This window comes from Lineus longissimus, chromosome 19, assembly GCF_910592395.1.
Source record: "Lineus longissimus chromosome 19, tnLinLong1.2, whole genome shotgun sequence".
Taxonomy (NCBI): Eukaryota; Metazoa; Nemertea; class Pilidiophora; order Heteronemertea; family Lineidae; genus Lineus; species Lineus longissimus.
The window spans coordinates 4,969,596-4,991,878 of NC_088326.1; the positions used below are offsets into that span (position 1 = coordinate 4,969,596).

Here is a 22,283-nt window from a genome sequence, read left to right on the forward strand (position 1 = left end):
TTGGAGACTGTATGGGGTGTGTCGAGCTATGCTCTCTGGACGTAGTCCGGGTTACACTTTCACCTTGACGATCAAACTGAGCAAATACTGATATGCTAATTTTGTGATGGTAATCATTGAGTTGAAATAATACCTCCTCTAATTTATCTCTGTATTCATACACTTGTTTAGCTTCTCTGTCAATCTTCAAACTAATGGTGACTACAGGCTTGCCAAATTGTTTTACTATTTCTATTCCACTCACTTTCTTTATGCCATCTAGCTCATTTTCCTCAAATGCAAGTTTCTTATCCATAGTTTTAGGGATCAGTGATGGGGCTCGCGGTTGAGCAATAGGGACATAATCCGGATTTAATTTACTTAAGTGACCTTTGGTTCTCCTGTGAATAGCCATATTATTGTAGGATATGTACTTGTCACATGTAGTGCAAAGTATTTTCTGATTCTTATCAGTCATTCTATTTATTAGATTAAAATTTATTAAATTCAATAAATATCTTGAATTAAATAGAAATGGACTTCATAATCAATGAACAAGAATGTAATGAAGCCAAATTTGAGTACTACTTAACAGACCAATTAGACATAAAATCCATTACTTTGAAATCGATAACCTTTTACAATTCATGGTGGACAGGTGATTTTCTACCAGAGGGAGTAAGGATTTTCTCATTTCTAGTCGAAATAACCAGAATTACAACACATGAGCCCTTAGATAAACAATTATGGTGTAGGACATTATTTGCTCCTGGACTTGAAACAGATACACTTGAAAAGGAAGTCATGAAAATTTGCGAACGGCATTTGGAAAATGATTCTACCACAACTAAAGACACCATTACTCAATACACATTTCCATACTCTCGACATTTTAGTTTAAGTGAGTTTTGTGAGGTATGGCAAAAATACATAAAAGAAATTGGAGTAAGCCATGTGAAAATTTACTGTGATAACAATAATTACATAACCCTTGAACTTACAGAGGATAAAGAGTACCCTCTGAAAGTAGACAAGTTAGATAAAAATGAAAAAATCAAGATTGAGAGAAACACAGAAGGTTTTCAAATAAGCAAAACCATAAGAGAGGTGATAGAAAAACAGCTCACAGTGGTGAATGAGTGGTTTGGCTTTAAGCAAACTAAATTCACCAAGAAAGGAAAATACTACTCCACAAGACCACTCAACTTTTACAGGAAATATCTATTCCTGCAAGCTAATTTGGTTGACAAAGCTAATACCCTCTACAACAATAAACCATCTAACATTTTCTGCATCATACCTGTAGAAGATGGTGACCAAATAAAAATGCAGCGATACGAACCGAATTGTAAGAAAACGATAAATAAGTGTACTAATCACATAAAATTCGAAATCACTGATGAGAATGGTAAGCTAGTTAATTTCAGAGGAACAGAGGTTTCTTTAGAGTTAAGAATCGAGCTCTGCTCTCAAGACGAAGTCTGACTGAGACAAGGTCCAGAGAACAAAGCTTGACTCGAGCAGAGCTCTCAAGACGAAGTCGGACCACCTGATGAGATCATTCCATTAAAGGAATAGTACATTTCTTCTCTTTAACTACAGGTTTAACAAGAGGGTTAAGTCGGACTTCGTCCTGAGAGCATAGCTCGATTGATCCCTTCATGACTGCTTCATTCGGACTTTGTCCTGAGAGCATAGCTCGATTAGGACTACGTCCAGAGAACAAAGTTTGATTCAAGCCTGATCGCTGCTCTTTACTTACTTTTTTAGGAAGTTTCTTAAACATAATGAATGTTGCTAAAATAACGGCACCTAAACCTAGTACATAGACATAAGTATTACTACTAGATTCACGCAGTGATACATCAGTATTTTGAGATTGTGGTTCTTCTTCCTCTAATTCTTCTTCCTCCTTTTCCACAACTCTGTTGTTTGGTGAGGAGTCCTGTACTTTAAATGTCGTCTTATCCTTTTTTATCCTCTTAAATTCCTTAGATCTTCTACCCAATTCTCTAGACCATGCTAATTGTTTCTCTGATCGAGGTTTCTTAGACACTGAAACTTTAGTCGGACTTTGTCCTGAGAGCATAGCTCGAGTAGTATCAGTTACAGTTTCAAGTTCCATTTATCTTGGCCGAATTTAATTCGAACTATGTTCTCATAACCAGGTTAATTTAGTCTTCTTTATCATCACTACCTGTGATATCTAGACTTTCATCTATTGATTTGTCACATTCAGAGACAGTCATATTTGGTGTATTCATATTTGATGCAGTCATACCCGATGTATTCATAGATGATTCCTCATGACAATGACCTAAAGTAATAAGTGTTGTTGAAGCAAGTGCAGTTAGTGCACCCATTCTCAAACTCAACCATCCAAGCCATTTATCCAACTCGTTAGTTATCAAATAATCATTTCTAAGATCATGATAAAGATTATCTTCATCATCTATTGGTAATAACCACCTTGATAATTTAGTGTAAGCTTTAATTACTGTCTTACCCAAAGAATCATTAAGTCTGGCAGCCATCTTTGTTTCATACATTCTATGGTGTTTTAAGATTTCTTTTTCAGTCATATTATCTAAGTCATTAAAAGTTATTTGTTTATTAAGGAAATCCTTGCTTTTACCAGTTGCAACTAGAATCTCTAAGTCTTGTTTGGCTTTAAGGCCACTATCAGTCAAATAGTTCAAATTTTGTTGATTGCTGGTTGATCCTAGTTGGCAACTAGAATTGACTATTCCTTGACTGGGATTAACTATTCCTTGACTAGGATTAACAAAATTTTAACTATTCAACTGCTTGTTTGAAACTTGTTGATTTGTAGAGCAGTTCTGTTGAAAGTTAGTTCTGTTTTGTTGGTAACTACCAGTGTTCTGTTGGTTAGAAGCCCCAACTCGAGCTAAGCTCTCAGGACTCATAACACCAATCTGTTTCATCTGTTGTTCAATCACTGCAGATGTCTGACTATTCATTTGCTGATTATTCATTTAAAATTATGGAAAAATGACTGTTAAGTGCAAAATGCTGTTTTCACAACTTTATTGCATCTTAACACTAGCTCGAGCTGTGCTCTCAGGACGAAGTCCGGCTCGAGCTGTGCTCTCAGGACGAAGTCCGGCTCGAGCTATGCTCTCAGGACGAAGTCCGGCTCGAGCTGTGCTCTCAGGACGAAGTCCGGCTGGTGTAAACTTAATATTACTGATGCAGTTAATGTCTCGACCTGCACTGGCACTCAGTAAAACGTCAAACTGCTTGTCAATATCCTGGTCATATTCCTTCTCAACCTTGTAATTCTGGAAGAAAATACTTTGAGTGAAATCATACCATAATATCTCCAAATCATTTACTCGCTCCTTGTTGGTTAAAAAAGGTGTAAATATTACATAATCAATTTTCAGCGTTTTAAAGGCTTGGTGTAAAAATACCTTGTAGTTAATGGTGACCTTCACACCACAGTAATGCAGAAATCTAAGGAAAGCATAGTACACTAGTCTAAGGTCAGTGATATTCTCATCGGTTAATTGCGGTTTACCAATTGCCCTGTTAATAAATTCAATGGCAAGAAACCAATCATATTCCTCACAGTGAAATTTAAAAAGCATGGCTTCACCATGTAACCCTTGGTTACAAAACTTAGAGGGGAGAGTGTTAATACCCATTTTTAGGGCTGACTGAAGAGTATTTTCATATCTCTGCTTACTAAGACATTTTCTGTGACTTGAAAAGTAGCAATGTAAATACCCTTCTACAAAGTCCTTTAAATACTTAACTGCCGATTCGGACAGCCGACTCCATCCAAGTTTCCTTAGAATACTGTCAAAGTAACGTGTCTTGTTGTCAATATTGATCTCAAGAGTTTTAAAATCATCGTCGTAAGTAGTCGAATTGCAATTGGTGCAGAATTGATACTTCACAGTTTTAGCTGCGTACCTTGCTGAATTCAAGTTTTTTTGATACTCAAAAAGTGTCCACCTTTTACAATTACGGCAGAATTGAGCATTAGTGTTGGTACTGACGTCATATTCTTTCATTCTTGGCAGGACTACTTTGATTGTCTCAGTCGGACTTCGTCCTGAGAGCTCTGCTCGAGTCGAGCTTTGCTCTCGGGACTTTGTCCTAGTCAGACTTCGTCTTGAGAGCATAGCTCGAGTAGGCTTATCAAATTTCCCACTGTCATAATTCTTGCTGACATTTTCTTCACTAAAATTTCTAGTCGGACGCAGTCCTGAGAGCATAGCTCGATCCATAACCCTAGGACGAATGTATCCTTTAAGATTCTCATTGTTCCACTCGAGCTCTGCTCTCAGGACGAAGTCCGACTCACTAGAATAATAATCTTTTAATGAGATGTATTTATTCATATTTACATAATAATTATTTTTTTAAACATTGTTTTGATAGAAGGTCACCTAAGACCTTTTACGGGATTTTACTGTTTTACGTGATTTTAAGGCTTTAACACCCCCAATTAAACCATAAATTATGGAGCTCACAATAGCAATAACTGCTATGATCAGATGTTCAGCTAGAAAGCCAACAACTGCACCAATTGTTTTCAGGAGAAATGATACGATAGAACCGATGATTCCCGGTAAAGCCGCAGCTGATTTCTTGGCTAGTTCTTTTAGCCATTCAGCAAACTTCTTGAGACCTTCTTTTACTTTATCTGGTATTGATGGTTTTGGTCCTGGTTCTGGTGTAGGTCCTGGAGTTGGGTCTGGTCCTGGAGTTGGGTCTGGTCCTGGAGTTGGTTTTACAGATTTAGTGGCACCACTTAAAGCACTACTGATACTAAGACCTAGAGTTGTAAGTGTCATTACAACAGCTGTTATTATGGCGCTAATGGTTACACCATACGTCTTAAAAAGTAACTTTATTCTGTCCTTTAGAGGAATAGTTGAATCTGGTTTCTTTAGAACATCAACAATTAAACGTTTAATTCTTCTAGTTTGTGACTCCCTGTCATTGTCTAACCTCCATACCTTTGACTGTTCCTCATGCAATTTGTCATTTAGTTCATCTATTTGCTTTTTCAACTCCACCGTGTCTTTAGAATCTTCTTCTACAGACTTTACATAGTCTCTTGTTAAATTATGAAGTTGATTTTCTAGTTCTTGTATTTGCATGTCCTTATCCCTCTTTACTGCAGCTAGTTTATCACCAGCCTGTTTTAACCCTCTAAGTTCTCTCAAGGCATATTCAGTAAAACCCAGTGATTTAAGTTCATCATCATTAGAATCTATCAGTTTATCTATTGGTTTGTTTGAACTGTTTACCTCATTAATTACTGCCTGTGTTTCAGGGGTTACTAATGTAGGTTCCCTTACTGGTGGGTCAGGTGCAATCATACCTCTAATCATGTCAACAAATCTAGTACCAAACTTAGTCTTTAATGTGCCTTCAGTATAGAAGATTCCATTATCCTTAGTTAAAGGAATTAACTTTATCTTTTCTCCATTTTTATCAGAATATTCAAATAAATTTTTGTTTCCTCGTTTATCTTTTATCAAATCAAATTCAGAATTTCTCGGATTGTAATAAAGTTTGTTTCCATTGTAACTAATGTGTGGTGAAAGATTACTCAATTTTTTCTTGTCATAATTCCAGATTGATCCTCCCAATGCTTTATCAAGTTTATCCTCTATTGTATCGTAACTTAACTCCTTTTCCATCAATTCAGGGACAATACCTCTTACTCTTTCTGGTGTACTGAATGAAGTTTCATCAGTAAGATTTTCACCTCCTGTGTTGTATGTTGTGCCGTCATCTTGAAAAGTTCTATTGGTTTCACCTGTATTAGGATCTATCTCATCCATTTGGATATATTCACCTCCTGTGTTGTATGTTGTGCCGTCATCTTGAAAAGTTCTATTGGTTTCACCTGTGTTGTATCTTGCGTGATAATATTGATTAATTAAATCATTCTTTCTCATTTCTAGAATTTGTTCAAAAGTTCCTGATGATGATGATGATGATTGTGAATCGTAATCATCCATTTCATAATTTTCACCTCCTTCAGCCATAATTACTTATTTATCTAACCATAAAAACAATCAATGTACCAACAACTGAGTAAAGCATGAATTTAATTGTTTCATGAGTATCATCCTCCTTCTCAACTTTGGTGTCAAGTTTAGTAGTAGTAGGAGTATTCTTTGAGGTTTCAGTTGTTTTTGGTGTATCAACATTACTCTTTGGTTTATGACTGGTCTCGAGCTTTGCTCTCGGGACTTTGTCCGTCTTGACAGTACCAACGCTACTCTTAACTCTTATTTTCTTAGAGCTATTTCCTTCCATCAGTGGTGGTGGTAAGGTCTTTTTGTGGTTAATGTCATTCTTACCGGGTTTAGCATTTTTTGGCGCTATTAAAATGTTATTATTGTAGTTATCCAGCTTACCAATAACGAGTACCATATTTGATCCTATGACATACAATCCTGGTGATATTACATAATCTAGTCTTGTATGAGTGTCACTCACTGCTTTTTGGTATCTTTGAATTGAAGTGGGAATATCAGGATGTTGATTAATCGAATCCTTTAATAGTTTGTTAAATTCCTTCTGTGCATCCAATTCTGTACCCGGTACTCCAATTATTGGTGTTCTGGTCAACGCCTGAGCACCCAGAATACAGTAAACATATGTTCTTATTGTGTCATTCAACCTCTCTATTCCAGGATTAGAGAAACCATTTGATTTAAATATCATGAATTGTTGATAGGTTTGACATTCATTTTGTGTAATTACATCAAATACATTCTTGTGTCTCCTGACATGATCCTTGATGAAAATATCTGGATATTTGAAATTAGCCATTCCAGCATCTCAGTCTTTACTGAACATCGGTGGCATTCTATTTTCATGAACTTGCATGAGGAAGAAATTGATTTTAGAATCATTGATGTAATATCCGGGATCAGTTATGTTCGGGTTGTAATCCGGTACACTCCATGACCTCCAACCACCGTTATTTTCAAACACCGAGAAATCGTACTCGTCTTTTAAACCAAATTCACTCAATAACCCTCCTAGTTTCCTACGGTTAATGTTATTGTTTGTCTCATTAAAATCACTTTCACCTGGAATTGGTATCTCTAGATTCTTCATGATCTTCAATATTTGATAGTAAACATGAAACCTGTAAATTGACCTTAACAATGGGTCACTGTGATTCAAGTGATCGTCTATTGAAATACCACAACCTGTTGTAGCAAACCAAACAGCCATGTTAAATTGGTTCTGGTAAAACGATAATGGATTCTTTTCCAGTAGAAGACAGTTTTTCTTATTTTTCAGGCTCAAAAACCCAGGTGTTATCTTAGTTTCTTGTAGTCTGAAGAAGTTATTAGTATTAACAGTTACTTCTAAATTAAAGAAGTCATAGGTGAATTTACTTTTATGTTGATTTGCTATTGGATAATACATTTAATTTACTTGAATTTTTTCCTTGAATTTTGGATAATGAAGACAGTAAAAAGGCCATTTATTTTAATGGAATAACCCATTGAGCTCTAGTATTCCCTCACCATTTCATTGCAACGCTTCACTGACCATTTCATGAATGATAGAATATATGTATTGTGGTGTCTGGTTCTTAGGGGTTTCTAAGCTATTTTGAGACAAAAAGGCCTGTAAGGGCTTTTGTTAAAATAGCTTAGAATTACCTAGATTCCTACCACCACAATACATATATTCTTAAGTTAGTTTCAAATATTGAGTCAATGGTATTTCAATTTCACTGCGGAGAGTATGATTGGTATTTGGAGACAGAATTCATTAATCGTGCTATTGGTAAGACTTACTTAACTGATGAGAATTTTAATGATCTAAGGTTAGTTTTCTTTGCTTTCATAAGATACCTACATTACTGTGGGGTTAAGGTCTCAATTAACTACAAACTGTTCTTACATCAAGCCTTTAAAATGATGGACATCGATTATGTTGTATTCAACCCTTTTTTAACATCCAAGGATAGAATTAGTGATTTGGATGATTTATGGTATGATTTCATTAAAAGTATTTTCTTCCAGAATTACAGGTCAGATAAGGAAGATGACGATAACTTAACTCTAGCTAGTGAACCCATACTTGCTGCTATGGTAGACAAAGAGTTATCATTCATGGGTAGAACTAATACTATTCCATGTAACATAGAATGCCAACAACGTCTTAGAACTTCACTGTTAAAAGAATACTAAAAAGATGTTGTTGTTTTTTTTAAAGTTAAAAAAGTTAAAAGAATAAGTAACATTATTTTTCTCTACAAATAAATGGAGTGAAGTGTTATTGAGCAACAGATGAAACAGATCGGTGTTCTTAGTCAACCTCTTAGTTATCAACTAGGGCAAACCAGTGCTCAACTAGAGCAACAAAAACAACTAATTTTCAACTAGGTTCCAACAAGAATTTAACTACTCAAGATCTAGCTAACACTGGTAGTCAAGGTGTAGTTAATTCTAGTCAAGGTCTAGTTAATCATAGTTGTCAAGTAGGTTCAACTAGCCCTCAACTAGGTTCAACTAGCCCTCAACTAAATTCAAACTACTTGACTGAAAATGGTCTTAAAGCCAAACAAGACCTTGAGATTTTAGTTGCAACAGGTAAAAGTCAGGATGTCCTTCACAAACAACTAACATTTAATGACTTAGATGTTATGATGATGTTTTGATGTACGAAATAAACATATATATATATATGTCAGAGAAGGAAATCATTAAATACCATAGACTCTACCATACGAAGATGTCTGCTAGACGATTCTTTAGGTAAGACAGCACTTAAGGCTTACACTGAATTAACAAAGTTGTTCCTACCTGTTGATGATGAGGAAGAACTTTACAATGATCTCAGAAACAATTATTTAGAAACTAATGAGTTGGACAAATGGTTAGGATGGGTAAGTCTGAGGATGGGGGCACTAACTGCCCTTGCTTCAACTTCCCCCATTACATTAGGACACTGTCATGGGGAATCATCAATAAAGGTTAATGATGATAACATTGGCACAAATAGTGACATAATTAATTCCAGTAAGATAAATGGAGATTGACTCAAGTTACCAGTAATACAGATGATACTAAACCGATATCAACTAAGAAGGTTAGAACCGATAAACAATTAGCATGGTCTGGAGAGTTGGGTAAAAGGTCTCAGGAATTTAAGAGAAATAAAAACGAAATGACAACATTCAAAGAACCTAAACCTAAACTAGAACCTGAACCTGAACCTGAAGAAGAGGTAAATAATATTACTAGTAATGAAGAAACATCTACTAGAAGTTCATTATCTCGTACAACCTACCTCTATGTAGGTGTGGGTGTAGTTATTTTGGTTAGTTTAATTTACTTCAGTTCTTTTGTTGAGAAAACTAATAAGAAACCTGTAGTTAAGGAACCTACTATGAATGAAACAAAGAAACAAGATACTACTTCTTCTAATAAACAAGCTAAAAGTTCTAGTAATAGTACTTTTGTTAAACCATCTATTCCTTTAATGGAATGATTTCCTCATAAGTTATGACTTCATTATCACTTACGTTAATACAAGGATTTAACTCTATTAAGAATTCAAGAACAATAGGCATTCCTCTGAAATTAACAATTTTACTATCAGCTTCATTATTTATTTCAAATTTGATATGATTAGTACATTTGTTAACTTCTTTAATACAGTTAAGTTCATACCTTTGAAGCTTAATCTGACCACCATCCTATACAGGTATGGAACAAAAAATATCTGAAGGTCTATAATTGTAGTGTTTTACTTTTATCAACCAGATTTGATTTTAATAAAAGATAAGAATTGTAAAAAAGAATAGGTCTGGTAGTGTAGTATTTTCCTTTATTTGTAAACTTTCCTTTTTTAAATCCCATCAACTTAATTAGCAATTTTTTTTTCATTTAATGAGAATTTGTTATCCTCTGTAAGTTCAATTATTATGTAATTGTTGTTATCACAGTTTTTTTTAACATGTTTAATTTGTTTATTATTAATTTCGTTTTGAATTTTATTACAAAACTCACTTAAACTAAAATGTTTATCAAAGAATTCATCATTTTCATACTCTGGTATGAAATCCGATGTCCACCAAGAGTTGTAAAAGGTTATTGTCTTTAAAGTAATGGATTTTATGTTTATTTTATTTTGGTAAGTAGTACTGAAATGATGCTTCCTCACAGTTCGATTCCTGTATTATGAAGTCCATTGTATTCATCTGTATTTAAAAAATTAAAAATACTTAACTCTAATCTACATCCCGAATGATAACATAGTAATCCCATCCTAGTATGAATCTCTTGTCATCAAAAGGACTAAGACTTTTCTTATTTACTTCTTCTAAATACATCTGGTGTTTATCTGATATCAAGTGTCTCATCTTATGATTAAATGACTTACTATTCTCTAGACAGTCAACATAATCATTGAATGCAATATTTCCCTTTACTGCATTCTTTCCAATACCTTATAATTTCTTAGTAACTGAATAAGATTCTGTTTCTTTGATCGAGTCTTCGAACTTCGCTCCTGACACTTTTTCATGTTCTCTGGACATAGTCATAGTCTTGGTCCTGTAAGCATACATCTTACTTCTAAGTGCAATGAATTCAGTCATCTCTTCTCCTCCTAGCTCATCCTTAAAGTAACCTGGCACCTTCTTCTTGTTAGTGTCATAGAGAGGATGATCCTTGGGATAGTTACTGAAGTCAAAGTGGTCCTTTAACCCTTTGAGGTCTTCAGTTAAGTCATCAGTATTAATTTTCAATACAAATGAATCTGTATCAAGATACCGTAGTTGCAGGTTCTTCTCACCAAAATGAGGTTGAAGCACCTCATAGTAAAATTCATGCATTAATAATTTAGGCAATGCAAGTACTGTAGCTCCTATGTAAATTGGCTTGTTAAATTTCATTGATGTTTTCCTCATACTAATAGCAGCATTATGTTCGTCAACTATGCATATTGATGAAAACCTGGGATTGGCCATTACACTCCTGGCTCTTTCACCTTCTGTTACCAACTCAATCTGTTCCTTATGTTCTCACAGGTCTTACCGTAGAAAGCATTATTCATCAGTTTAAAATAATCTTTCTCAAAATCAGTCTTAGAATCCATCCTCCTTTTAGTATTAAAGTCAATGTATGTCGCCAACCACTTAGACTGTTTAAAGCTGATCACAGAATGAACCTTCTTAAGTACCATTCCGTGCTTGAGGTAAAACTGTAACATCGTGTATTGCACTATGTAGTTGGTCTTATCCTTTTGTGTAAGTATCAGTTTCTCTACATTTGATCTTATCATCACCCAGTAACTCTCTGAAGTAGTTTGAAATAGTTTGAAGTCTGTAGTATCAGGGAACATCTGTCTCGTTATTTTGAAGTCACTGTCTACCATTGATTTTGTAATGTTATCTAAACCGGACTGTAGAAATTTGTATGAGTCTAAGAAGTTTCTTATTTTGAGGTAATTTAGTCATTAAATCTTTAATGAATAGGTGAGAATCATGATTACTTAGATTGTGAAAAAACGCTGGAACGAACATGGCTTTCTTTTCATTCAGATTGCAAGAGCTGTGAGCAGCACCTCTAAAACTACCACTGTAGTGATCATGGTCCTTGCCCTTATCATACCCTAGCAACTGATTGCAGTAGTAACAGTATGTTTCTTTGTGGTACCTCTCACAGTCTACATCTGTCATTGTTAGAGGAAAGTTACTGTTCAATAAATTAGAGAATTGTTCTTCCATTTTGATAAGCCAATTACAGAACACATCTACAACATCAGAGCCTCTATGACTTAAATACTGATTATTGTAAAGGTATTGGTAATCAGAATTAACATAAACTCCAACTGCTGATGCGTTCGGTTTAAAGTTTTTTTTACTAGTACTCTCTACTGATACTACAGGTATGTTTATTGATTCAAAATCTGTATAGATAACAAAATGAACTCTATTCTTTATTAATTGTTTTTCAAACTTAAGTTGAGACAATTTACTGTTTGGTTCTGGCAAACTAATCTTACAATATTCATGTTCATTACATTTCTTCTTATGATTCTCAAGTGTAGATTTACGATAAAAGTAATTCATGCATCATGAGTGCCATTCCTGAAGAACATATTGATGTCAGTTATGTACATGAAATGACCCTTGAAATAAAGAATATCAATTACGTCATCGTCATCATAATTCTCACCATTCCCAGACCGGTAGAAATGTTCTAATTTTGCTTCACGTATGTTTTTAGCAGTTTCGTTCTGTAACTTGAACATATTAATCTTGAGATTGTTATCACTCTCGATCTTAGGGAGATCCTTTTGAATAAATACAGGAAATGAGTTGATCTTAATCTCATTTTCATACATATTGTAGGGGTTAATTTCTGTTGCATTAAAACTTGTTTGCCCCTCACACGAAATGCTGTTGTGGTATTTAGCGGCCAGTAGGCTCCAGAGTAAACACTTCTGATCATTTGTTTCCACATTTATTACAGCTTTAGTGTTAAAAGGTTATCTCATGTAATGACCACCTTTGTACCTCTTGTAGTAACATATTGTCGTGTCACAGGACTCTGTTATGTTAAGAGACAAGCCACTTCTTTGAAATATCTCTCCTCAATCTGTGCTTTAATGTAATTAAGCTGGTTTTTTACTGCATAGATTGCCTGATTCCTTGAAATTATGCTTTCCATTGGAGACTGAATGGGGTGGGTAACTGTATCAACTTGCTGATCCAAGCTCTGCTCTACGGTCTTAGGTCTGTTGAACTGGGCAAAAACTGATATGCTTATTTTATGGTGGTAATCATTGAGCTTAAAAGTACTTCCTCTAATTTCTCCCTGTATTCAAAAACCTGTTTCGCTTCTCTATCAATATTCACTCCAATGGTAACAACAGGCCAGCCAAACTCCTTTGCCAACTCAATTCCTTTAACTTTATTGATGTCATCAAGCTCATCAGTCTCAAAGGAAAGCTTCTTATTTACTTTAGGGATTAGTGATAGAATAGAAGGTACTTGTACCATTGATTTATTTAATTGCCCCTTCGTCTTCCTGTGAGCTGCCATATTGCTGTATGCAATAGATTTATTGCACATTGGGCAATTAACCTTTTGGTTTTTATCACTCATTATTTAGATTAAAAATTGTTATTAAATTTCACTTACATGTACAGCTGACATACCAGGAAGTTCATGTTTAAAATATTTTATTAAATTTCACTCACTCAAATGTACAGCTGACATACCAGGAAGTTCAGACAATCAATGCCACCTTATGCTCGTTCTTGAATAGGTTTCTCTTTGAATCCAGTCCAAAGGTTAGTTTTATTCTAAAGATTAAAACTGAACTCTTCACTCGAGTGAGTCACACGGATTGCATGAATCAGCTGTGTTGTTGTTATTAAATACCAGTGTACAGACTTTACAGACTTTACAGACTTTACATGTTGTAATAAGTCTAAAGTAATAGGAAAATGCATGCTAGGTTATTTCGGGTTTTTATTGGAAATAAGGCAACTTCAATTAGGGTATGCATAGTATGCATACCCTAATTAATAGGTTTTGGCCTTATGTTTCAACTACAAAAGTCGTAGATTCGTGGATCGCATTTCCTATTACTCAGAACCGGGCGCTCTCTCCGTGTATCTACATAAAGGCGATGGTCGTGGCGGACACTTTGATGCTCATTCAACACGCGGTTTTTCGCCCGGTAGTTTGAGTTGGGACAAGTCGATGAAGACCTAGGAGAGACATTTTCCAGGTAGGCACAGTCTAGCGAAAAAAACTGTCGGCAAAAAAACGATGATCTGAATGATATCTTCCTTGGGACGTCATTTTCGCCATCATGACCAACCAGTTTTTTGCGCCAAGGCCAGTCCTCCCCCCTCACTCAGTAAACTCAAGGGGAAGGGGCCAGATTTTTTGTTCGGATCCTTAGTTTTGCCGATCCACCGTCGTTGTGCGTATATCCATACTTCACCGCCGATAAACTCCCCCCCCCCCGGCCGTCAGAAGGGCTGTTACTTTATCAGTAGTCTCCCTGCATTCCCTTCTTTTCCCACCCGTCCCTGTCGCGACAACACTTACATTACACTGACTCATGTTTGTCTCACGAGAAAGGCACTGAATGCCATCATAATGGAAGACCTGGTGTTCAATGGGTAACAGTTCCAGGGATGCTGATCTAACCCAAATGCTGAGTTCATGTTGTATAGGAGAAGGGTAAGGTTGGCACTATTAATTCAGGCCTCATTCAATTACTCTGTGTCGAGCAAATTGATTGGCCGCCCGTTTATGATGGTTCGTCCGACGGATTTCCTAGCCCTTTGTGTCGGCGGTGAAAGCAGGAGACTCTAAGACTGATATTCACCACCGATGAGTCGGCATGGACATGAAGTAGATTGTTTGTCTTTTGTTATTTTCATTTTAATACTGTCACTCGATTTGCCAGTGCGCTTTCACTACGCTACCGATGCCTTGGATACATCAGCGTCGTTTTATTTGAATGACTCTAGGTACATGCAATATTGAGTCAAAGAATTGTTGGTTCGATCAATTTTATTCTCATAATGACTTTTCCATGAAGTTCTTACATGCGGCTAATGCGGCTAACATCACCCGCATCGCCGATGCAGTTTTCAAAGTGTCGAAAGATTGTATCAGCGTCATTCCCTCCGCTTATACCGCCGATGCAGTTCTCTGTCTCTGAGCCACATCGTCCGGGCAGGAATGTTGCCCGTCGCGTGCGGTAGAATGCCTTCCCATAGGTCGTACCGCGCACGTTCATCTGCGTCGTCTTTCGCCATTCGGTACCGTCGCCGCAGGTAGAGATGACGTCGATGTCAATGTCGTTGGTGTTGAGCCTGTATCTGTTGATGGTGCCGATGATCATAGCCGCACCAGGACCTTGGTATCACAAATCCTTACCAGTCGAGTCCTCGGAACCTGTACTCGTTTCATCCGTTTCTGCCCTCTCGATGGTTGTGGCTCCGCCTCGTGTATGTTCCGCACCATAGCTTAGTGTCGTACCAGAACCAAGGAATCCAGCAGTTAATGTGGCACTGACTTGGAGCGTAGTAGCCCAGTTGTAATCACGACCATTTGCTATGGTAAAAGCCGCAGTTCGGGTTATGGAGTGGGTTGTGGATAATTTGAGCGTTGACGTATCGCTACTGCAGGTCTGGTCAGCATTGATTCCTATCATGGTCTCTCCCTCATCGACGGTTTCAATGGGGTTTACAACTTCGAGATTCCTTACCTGACAACCGACGTACAAACAGGTAGCGATGCTCCATACGCGGTCGCTGAAAAGAGAGAGAATGCCAATCCAGAAATTGCGCTGAGTAGGATAACGAGGCGTTACGTATAGGAGGCAGGATAGAACTGTTCTCTCCTCAGAGCAAGATGACAGTATAAAATGTGTCTGGAGATTTAGAGACCTTAGCAATGTACCCAATTAATTTATTACGCTTATCAGTTAATCACATACCCGCGTATATTCCTCTCCATCGATTTTTGCAAGAACACGAGTTTAGTACAAGAAAATGAACCGAGAGCGAGAAATCGGCTATTGTTAATTTTGCGCATATTAATTCAAATATGACGTCACTGCTCTCCGATTGGCTAATGTGTTGTAAAGTCTCCGGCTAGCCAAACAGGGTAGAAATTTGTATCTGTTTGGCAAGCCGGGCATGCCAAACTGTGCTGATTGTCAGTGCTGTTCGGCAAGCGGCTCTCCAAACAGGGCAAAAATGATCCCCGTTCGGTGAACGGCTTGCCAAATATACCCGCCTCGATTTTTAAGACTAGGTTGGCCGACTGACATGCCAGATTGATACAATTAGTAAAAAGTATGACAAAACTGCTTGTTTATTACACACTACCCGAATACACTGTGAATGTGTAATTTACTAATGCGTATGCGTACGGGGGGGGGGGGGGGGGGGGTGGTTGTTACGGTCAGAGCATACAAGGTGTGTTTAAGGGGAAGGGGATCAGAAAAATTGGTGGTTGGGGAAAAATACTTTATGGATGGCCCTTTTCCAACCCAGTGTATAAAATTCTGTGACAAATATGCATTGAAACCTCCCTTAGCAGTCACCTGGACAATACTTATCAGTCCAGGATGATGTCCTAAATAGAGAGGTTCTAGTGGACGCTAGTTTTGGTCCTAAATTGGTTGTTTATATTCAAAGTTACGTCTTTATTAAGGACAGCACTTGTCAGTTCCGTGGGTGTCCTAAGTAGAGAGGGGCTAGTGGACACTAGTTTTGGTCCTAAATTGGTTGTTTCCATTCAAAGTTACCTCTCTATTAAGGACAGCACTTCTCAGTTCGGTGGGTGTCCTCAGTAGAGAGTTTCTACTGTAGTTCCTACTCACCCTCTGTTGCCCTGTTCCAATTTTTCCTCCGGGATGAACGAGGTGAGTCCGTACATTGCTCGATCGACCTGAAAGTCTTTTACCATGGTTTCACCCCACTTGTTGATGTCACGCTCGGTTCTACATTCAGTCGCAGGTTTCGTATTGAGCTAAAAGACGTTGTTGGTTGTGTGGTTCAAAACCCTAGGCAATTAACTACTTAGGTTGTGGCGTAGTCCGTCGGCTATATATGTCACACCAGCATTCGACCTTACGAGAATCTGTTGTAGCGGGAAATTCACCATAACATTTTTACGGATACGGAATTTCTTTCACAGAGGCTTTAAACCCTTGAGACAAAGGCATGAAATTTTCTTAGATGAATACCTAGTTCATAAACTATATGATTAGTGAAAGAAAATCCCTATGCCTTCATAAATGAGTGGTCATGTAATACATTGCGTACATTTCAAATATTGTAGTTCCTTGGTAAATAACCTGGGGACGGAAAAACCGCCTAGGTGTGCGACGTATAGCTGTAGGAGATTTAAATGACTGCGACAAGGCCATGTCCTTATGCCTGGTTAAGCAGTTGGGCGACAAATGAGCTGGCTACAAAGCAGGACCAAAGATATTGAAGTGTACTTGCCTTACAGCATTTGTAAGTCCAGATCCTTCCCTTACCACCGTTGTAACGAGACTTAACACCGGTTATAACTGGCTTGACTTGTGGATTCATGAGTGTATCAAGATCATCACCCTCATCATTGCCGCAGTAGAAGATAATGCTGCCATCTTGTTCGACCATATCTTCGCTCCAAATACAATCTTCTCCCACGAATCCCTCCGTACAACCGTACTCCCATTTTCTGTCGTTTCTACCATTGTATTGGCTGTTCATCCTGGTGAGGTGATGGAGACTTGGACATTCGAATTCGAAATCACTTTCGTAGGAAGTCCATTTGGCCGTACTGCTCTGCATGCAGCTGGCGATTACCGCCAGGAGAACTGGTTTGACTATCATAGTGTGGCTTCCTAGAACAGGGAAAAGTTCGCTGTCAATAAAGTATACAATTCACAATCATAGTGTGGTTTCCAAGAAAAAGGAATAAAGTATGCTATCAATCAATTATACAATATTATTTTGAATCATAGTGTGGCTTCCTAGAAAAGGGAATAAACTACGCTGTCAACGAAGTATAGAATACTCAATCGTAGTGTGGCTTCAAACAACCTGGAAAAAGTGTGCCATCCACACACCCCTAGCTAGGCATTTCAAGAGGGCTGCAGCGCCATGCCTTAAAAAACAATTTTGAAATGCGCCTTGCCGCTAAAATATGTTTCTTGCCACGCAACGCCCTCCTTTTTTACCACCCTGCCTAAAAAAAGTGCAAACTAGCTCCTTTTATGAGCCAAGAATCTGTGCCATTTGAAGCGAGTCTCAATCCCCAGTTTGGCCTTAATATGTAACATATACCTTCCATCTGCCACGTGAGGTTAGGCGTAGTTGTGCGAGTGTCAATTATGCTCGTTCAAATTCTAGGCCATATATTCTAAAATACCTTGGTACCGTAAAGTCAACTTTTAAATGGAAAATGCATAAGCCTCGTTCTGAGAGCGGAGTGTTTTGGACACGCAACCAAGATGCTCTACCAAAGTTCCCTCGGGTTGCACTAAAATGTGGAAACCATGCACACGTCACGTCAATGGAATTTCGGCTCACTTTAGAAGTTTGAGGCGCTCAAAACACTGCTTCAAACACAAATCAGTCAAGGAAGCATCAACCACCCTAAGTTTTTTAATGAGCACTACACATATTTGCCGAGAAAAACGCTCCAAATAGCCCATTTGCGCGGATTTTAGCATCACTTGAGCGAGCCGATGCGGACTTCCTATGCGCGCTGTACAAAATGTACATGTCTCATTTTCTGTAACGTTGCCGTAACATAATGTAAACAATGGCGCTACCGGCGCTCCGGCCGGGCCGGCGATGGATGGAATTTGCCAAATTCGCACATATTCAAGTTATTTTCGTGGCCTATCTTTTTAAGTTTGAGGTATTTTAGAATAGAAATTGAACCCTCGGCTTCGGACCTTGGTTGAGTTACCAAGACACTCTCGGGTGGAGCTAAAATTTCGTCAAAACCCTCGCCTGTCGGCTCGGGTTTGGACTGTATTTTAGCTCCACCCGAGAGTGTCTTGGTAACTCAACCAAGGTGTCGGCGAGGGTTTGGACGAAATCTTAGCTCCACCCGAGAGTGTCTTGGTAACTCAACCAAGGTCCTCCGCCTCGGGTTAAATTCCTTAAGTGAAAAAATAGCAGAGATGACCCATGTTTTCACATTAAATGAAAAACTAGATGCATTTGGCTATCTGCCGGTGGTAATGGCATTCCCAAATCATTCATTTTGAACCGATTGAGGCCGTTTGAATATCTCACCCATCATGCCATTTCTTTGTCAATTATTTACAATTTTCAGGATCCAAGTGGTGTCAAAGGTGTCGCGACCTATCGGTGAACTTATGAATTAAATGCAATAAAAATGTTGCAGACTTCTTCTCTGGATTCATATGAACCCAGAAATGTATGGATTATGGTGCGTATGATGTACGATTAGGCATCAGCAGGAACTGAAAGACTACCTCGTGTCGGTTGACCGGGGCCTATTTGACGCTGCCCTTGACGCCGTTCCCTGCACTGTGTAATGCCACCGTACCAGATTGTTATGAGATGTTCCCGCGGTTACGTAATCTGGGCTCTGACGTCACTCGTCACTCGTCACTGCTCAAATAATTCTGTGACGTTTTTACTTTTTGTCATTGCGACAGTCGTGCTTTGGTCTCGTTAGGGACTTTTTTCCCGAATGTTCGCGATGATGACTTGCCCTATAAACATGACGTAACATCTATTTTAAAATGCGTTTCCAATGTGATTGCATGAGGACAACCCATGTGTATCGTATATCACTGGAAACGCCCGATTCCCCTGATTCTGCAGGATTTTAAATCGGGCATTTTATTTCTTTAAATCATAAGCATCGCATTTGCTCCTAGCTCTGTTCACCATCCCAAATGGAAATATCGCCAATTGGGCCGGACAATCACGGAAAACCCCAAATATTAAACAATTTTTCCTGGACAATTCTTACAGTGACCATTCTCCCGTGAAAGACTATTGCTTACGCTACACAAATGGCACTGGACGGCATTTCAACACGGGGCCGACGCACATCCCAAGTTCAGTATACACACGTCGACAACAACAGTATAGTTTTGGTCCTTCATGAAAAAAGAATAGTCCTCTGTGACTGCCCTGATGTTCCCGATTTGGGGTTTTGAGGTTGAATTGGCGTGTCCTCCGTCCTGGTGTGGAGTGGAGGGGAGCCGGGGAGATTTGGTTCTTCCATGTCGTCTGCGGCGAAAGTCTCTAGTCAAAATCGGAAATAAAACTGTGAAACGTAAAGAGGGCTGACTTGTCCCGTACGCGGGTTAGACCGTTGTGATTGAACGTTGCGTCAATCAGTGTCAATACCGTTGCATTGTCCTAAAGTCGCTGCGTCATCCGTGGATTCGGTGACGTCGGGTTGACCCGTGGCGTCGCTCTTCGCGGAGAGACGTTCCCTTCGATGACGCAATTTGGCGTCAGTTTCATTCCTTTATTTTGCAAACCCAGCACAACCCTTCAGTGTACTGCTTTGGCAATACATTGGTGAATATGGACCCTTTCGGGACATACTCACAGTCTTACCACACATACGATTTCACAGGGTTCACTTTGGTACCTGCACCATACTCCGTCTTTCCCGCACTGATTACTGATGAGAAAACACCTTTTCGAAACCGTTTTCATGGCAACCTCCCCGGCGAGCCAAACCCACAAACACACTTTACGTCGCCACCTATGGGGACACATGCGCAACCCAGTTTTCCCACCAAATCTGACGCGAAATTGCGTCATCGAAGGGAACGTCTCTCCGCGAAGAGCGACGCCACGGGTCAACCCGACGTCACCGAATCCACGGATGACGCAGCGACTTTAGGACAATGCAACGGTATTGACACTGATTGACGCAACGTTCAATCACAACGGTCTAATCCGCGTACGGGACAAGTCAGCCCTCTTTACGTTTCACAACAACAGTGTAGTTGTTGACATCCGTGAGTGTTGTTTTACATTCGTCAGTCGACACAGTGAACAAGTTGAGCCGATTTTCCGCTTTAACTTCGATTGTGACGGGGTCAAACTCAAAGCACATCCAGGTATAGAAATAGCAAAAAAAATCCCTTGCCCCCATTTGGTTAATGATTGAATATTTGTCCATAATAGGAATACATGTACTAATGAAAGACCACACTTTTCAAGAGCGTCTACGGACGGGTTTTCGAATGCAAGTTTGCACCATATATATATGCATGCAATTCTAATGACGGACATTGGGTGTAGCCTCTATATTTTCCCCATGATATCGGGAATATTGCTCTGGATTTATATTGTAAAATGAATTTAATTTGTCTGCGGTGTGATTTGAGAGAGCCCTAAATGAAACCAGTTCATATTAGAATAGAATGTGCGCGACGAACTTGGATTTTTGCTATAGATCTGTTATAAGGTGTCAATTTACATGAGTATGTTTTTTATTTATTTATTTACGCATACTTATTTTTCTTATCATTTGTCAATGTTTGTATATTTCAGAAACGACCATTATTAAATGCGAGTTTAAGAACTTTATAACCCGGCAACATTTATCCCTGATTTACATTCGACTGCAACCATCAGTTTATTGCTTGGCCTCCAGCTGTTTGCCCAATCAGACTGGCTTCACCGACTTGCATTCACGTGCTTCAAACTTTTGAGCGAACCGAGTAAGCTTTAAGAGATTGTGTGTCATTTATCAAACCAGAACCAGAATAACTGAGACACCTGAATGGCAGCACAGTTCTAATCAAAATTTCGGGAAAATGTTACCGTTATCTTTACTTACCGGCAGTAAACTGAGAGGAAAATGAAGAATCGACTGGAACGCGACACCGTTCTGCACACAATAAAAGTATGTGCAGTTGAGAAAGATACTTGAAATATGCAAACTTGATATACAGGTGTTAACCTTGAGTATCGTGTGACGTTTAGGAGAAATTCCTCAACTGTAATGTTTAACACATTCACCTCCCACGTTAGTATATATAACAAGAAGGGTATGCCCCTAAGATTGGTTTCGCAAGCGCACGGATAGAGTAACGTGAACACTTAGCAGCGGTGACGTCATCACTACTTGCGGTGTCGTGACGTCGTACGCAACGTCCCTACGCGTAAACGGAGGGAAAAGACGTATAGCGGGCTCGATGCACGTAAACGCAAACGGACAGCAAATTTGACGAGTTTTCACTGACACAGAAGTCGTACATCCCGAGCAGCACCTGTAATAGTTATTAGGAATATTGTGCTGTAAATAACTGGCTTTTGTAGTCGATTATGGCTAATTTTAACCCCGTTTTAACGCACACTCCGCCCCAGTAGGAGCAGAAACCTTCCCGATAGATTTGAAATATCAAAAGTGACCATATATCCTACTTATATAGGAATATGGAATATATAGGTAGTTGATAAAGTATGGAATTAGTGAAACCTTGGAAACACTGATAAACCTTGGAATATTCAATGTAAACCATGGAATCACTGTGCAAATAGCGCGGGAAATCGGGTGCGTTCCTTCCACGATTTATACCCTCCCAACTGACAGTCTCGTCCCAGCTGACTTTATTAATAGCAATTTGCCAGTTAGTTCAGAAGCCAACATTTTTAATGTGGAGGATGACGTCATCAATTGGCAATGCGCTGTGGTCGTTAAAATATTTTATTTCTCTTCAATGGAAGCAAAAATTAGTTTTTATGATTGTTTTGTATTCCATAGACGATAAAGTATTATGCTCGGTACTAGA

At 38.6% G+C, this 22,283-nt stretch overlaps 1 protein-coding gene across 1 annotated transcript; it reads right to left on the reverse strand.

The window, feature by feature from the left end:
* Positions 1-14,414: 14,414 nt before the first annotated feature.
* On the reverse strand, positions 14,415-21,374 carry LOC135503273 (uncharacterized). The gene is made up of 4 exons (XM_064796774.1): positions 21,329-21,374; positions 16,993-17,378; positions 16,365-16,513; positions 14,415-15,288 (listed from the first exon to the last, which is right to left on the reverse strand). Exons 2-4 carry the CDS (start codon positions 17,365-17,367, stop codon positions 14,898-14,900), a joined length of 915 nt encoding a protein of 304 aa, XP_064652844.1. The 5' UTR covers positions 17,368-17,378; positions 21,329-21,374; the 3' UTR covers positions 14,415-14,897.
* Between the last annotated feature and the right edge of the window lie 909 nt (positions 21,375-22,283).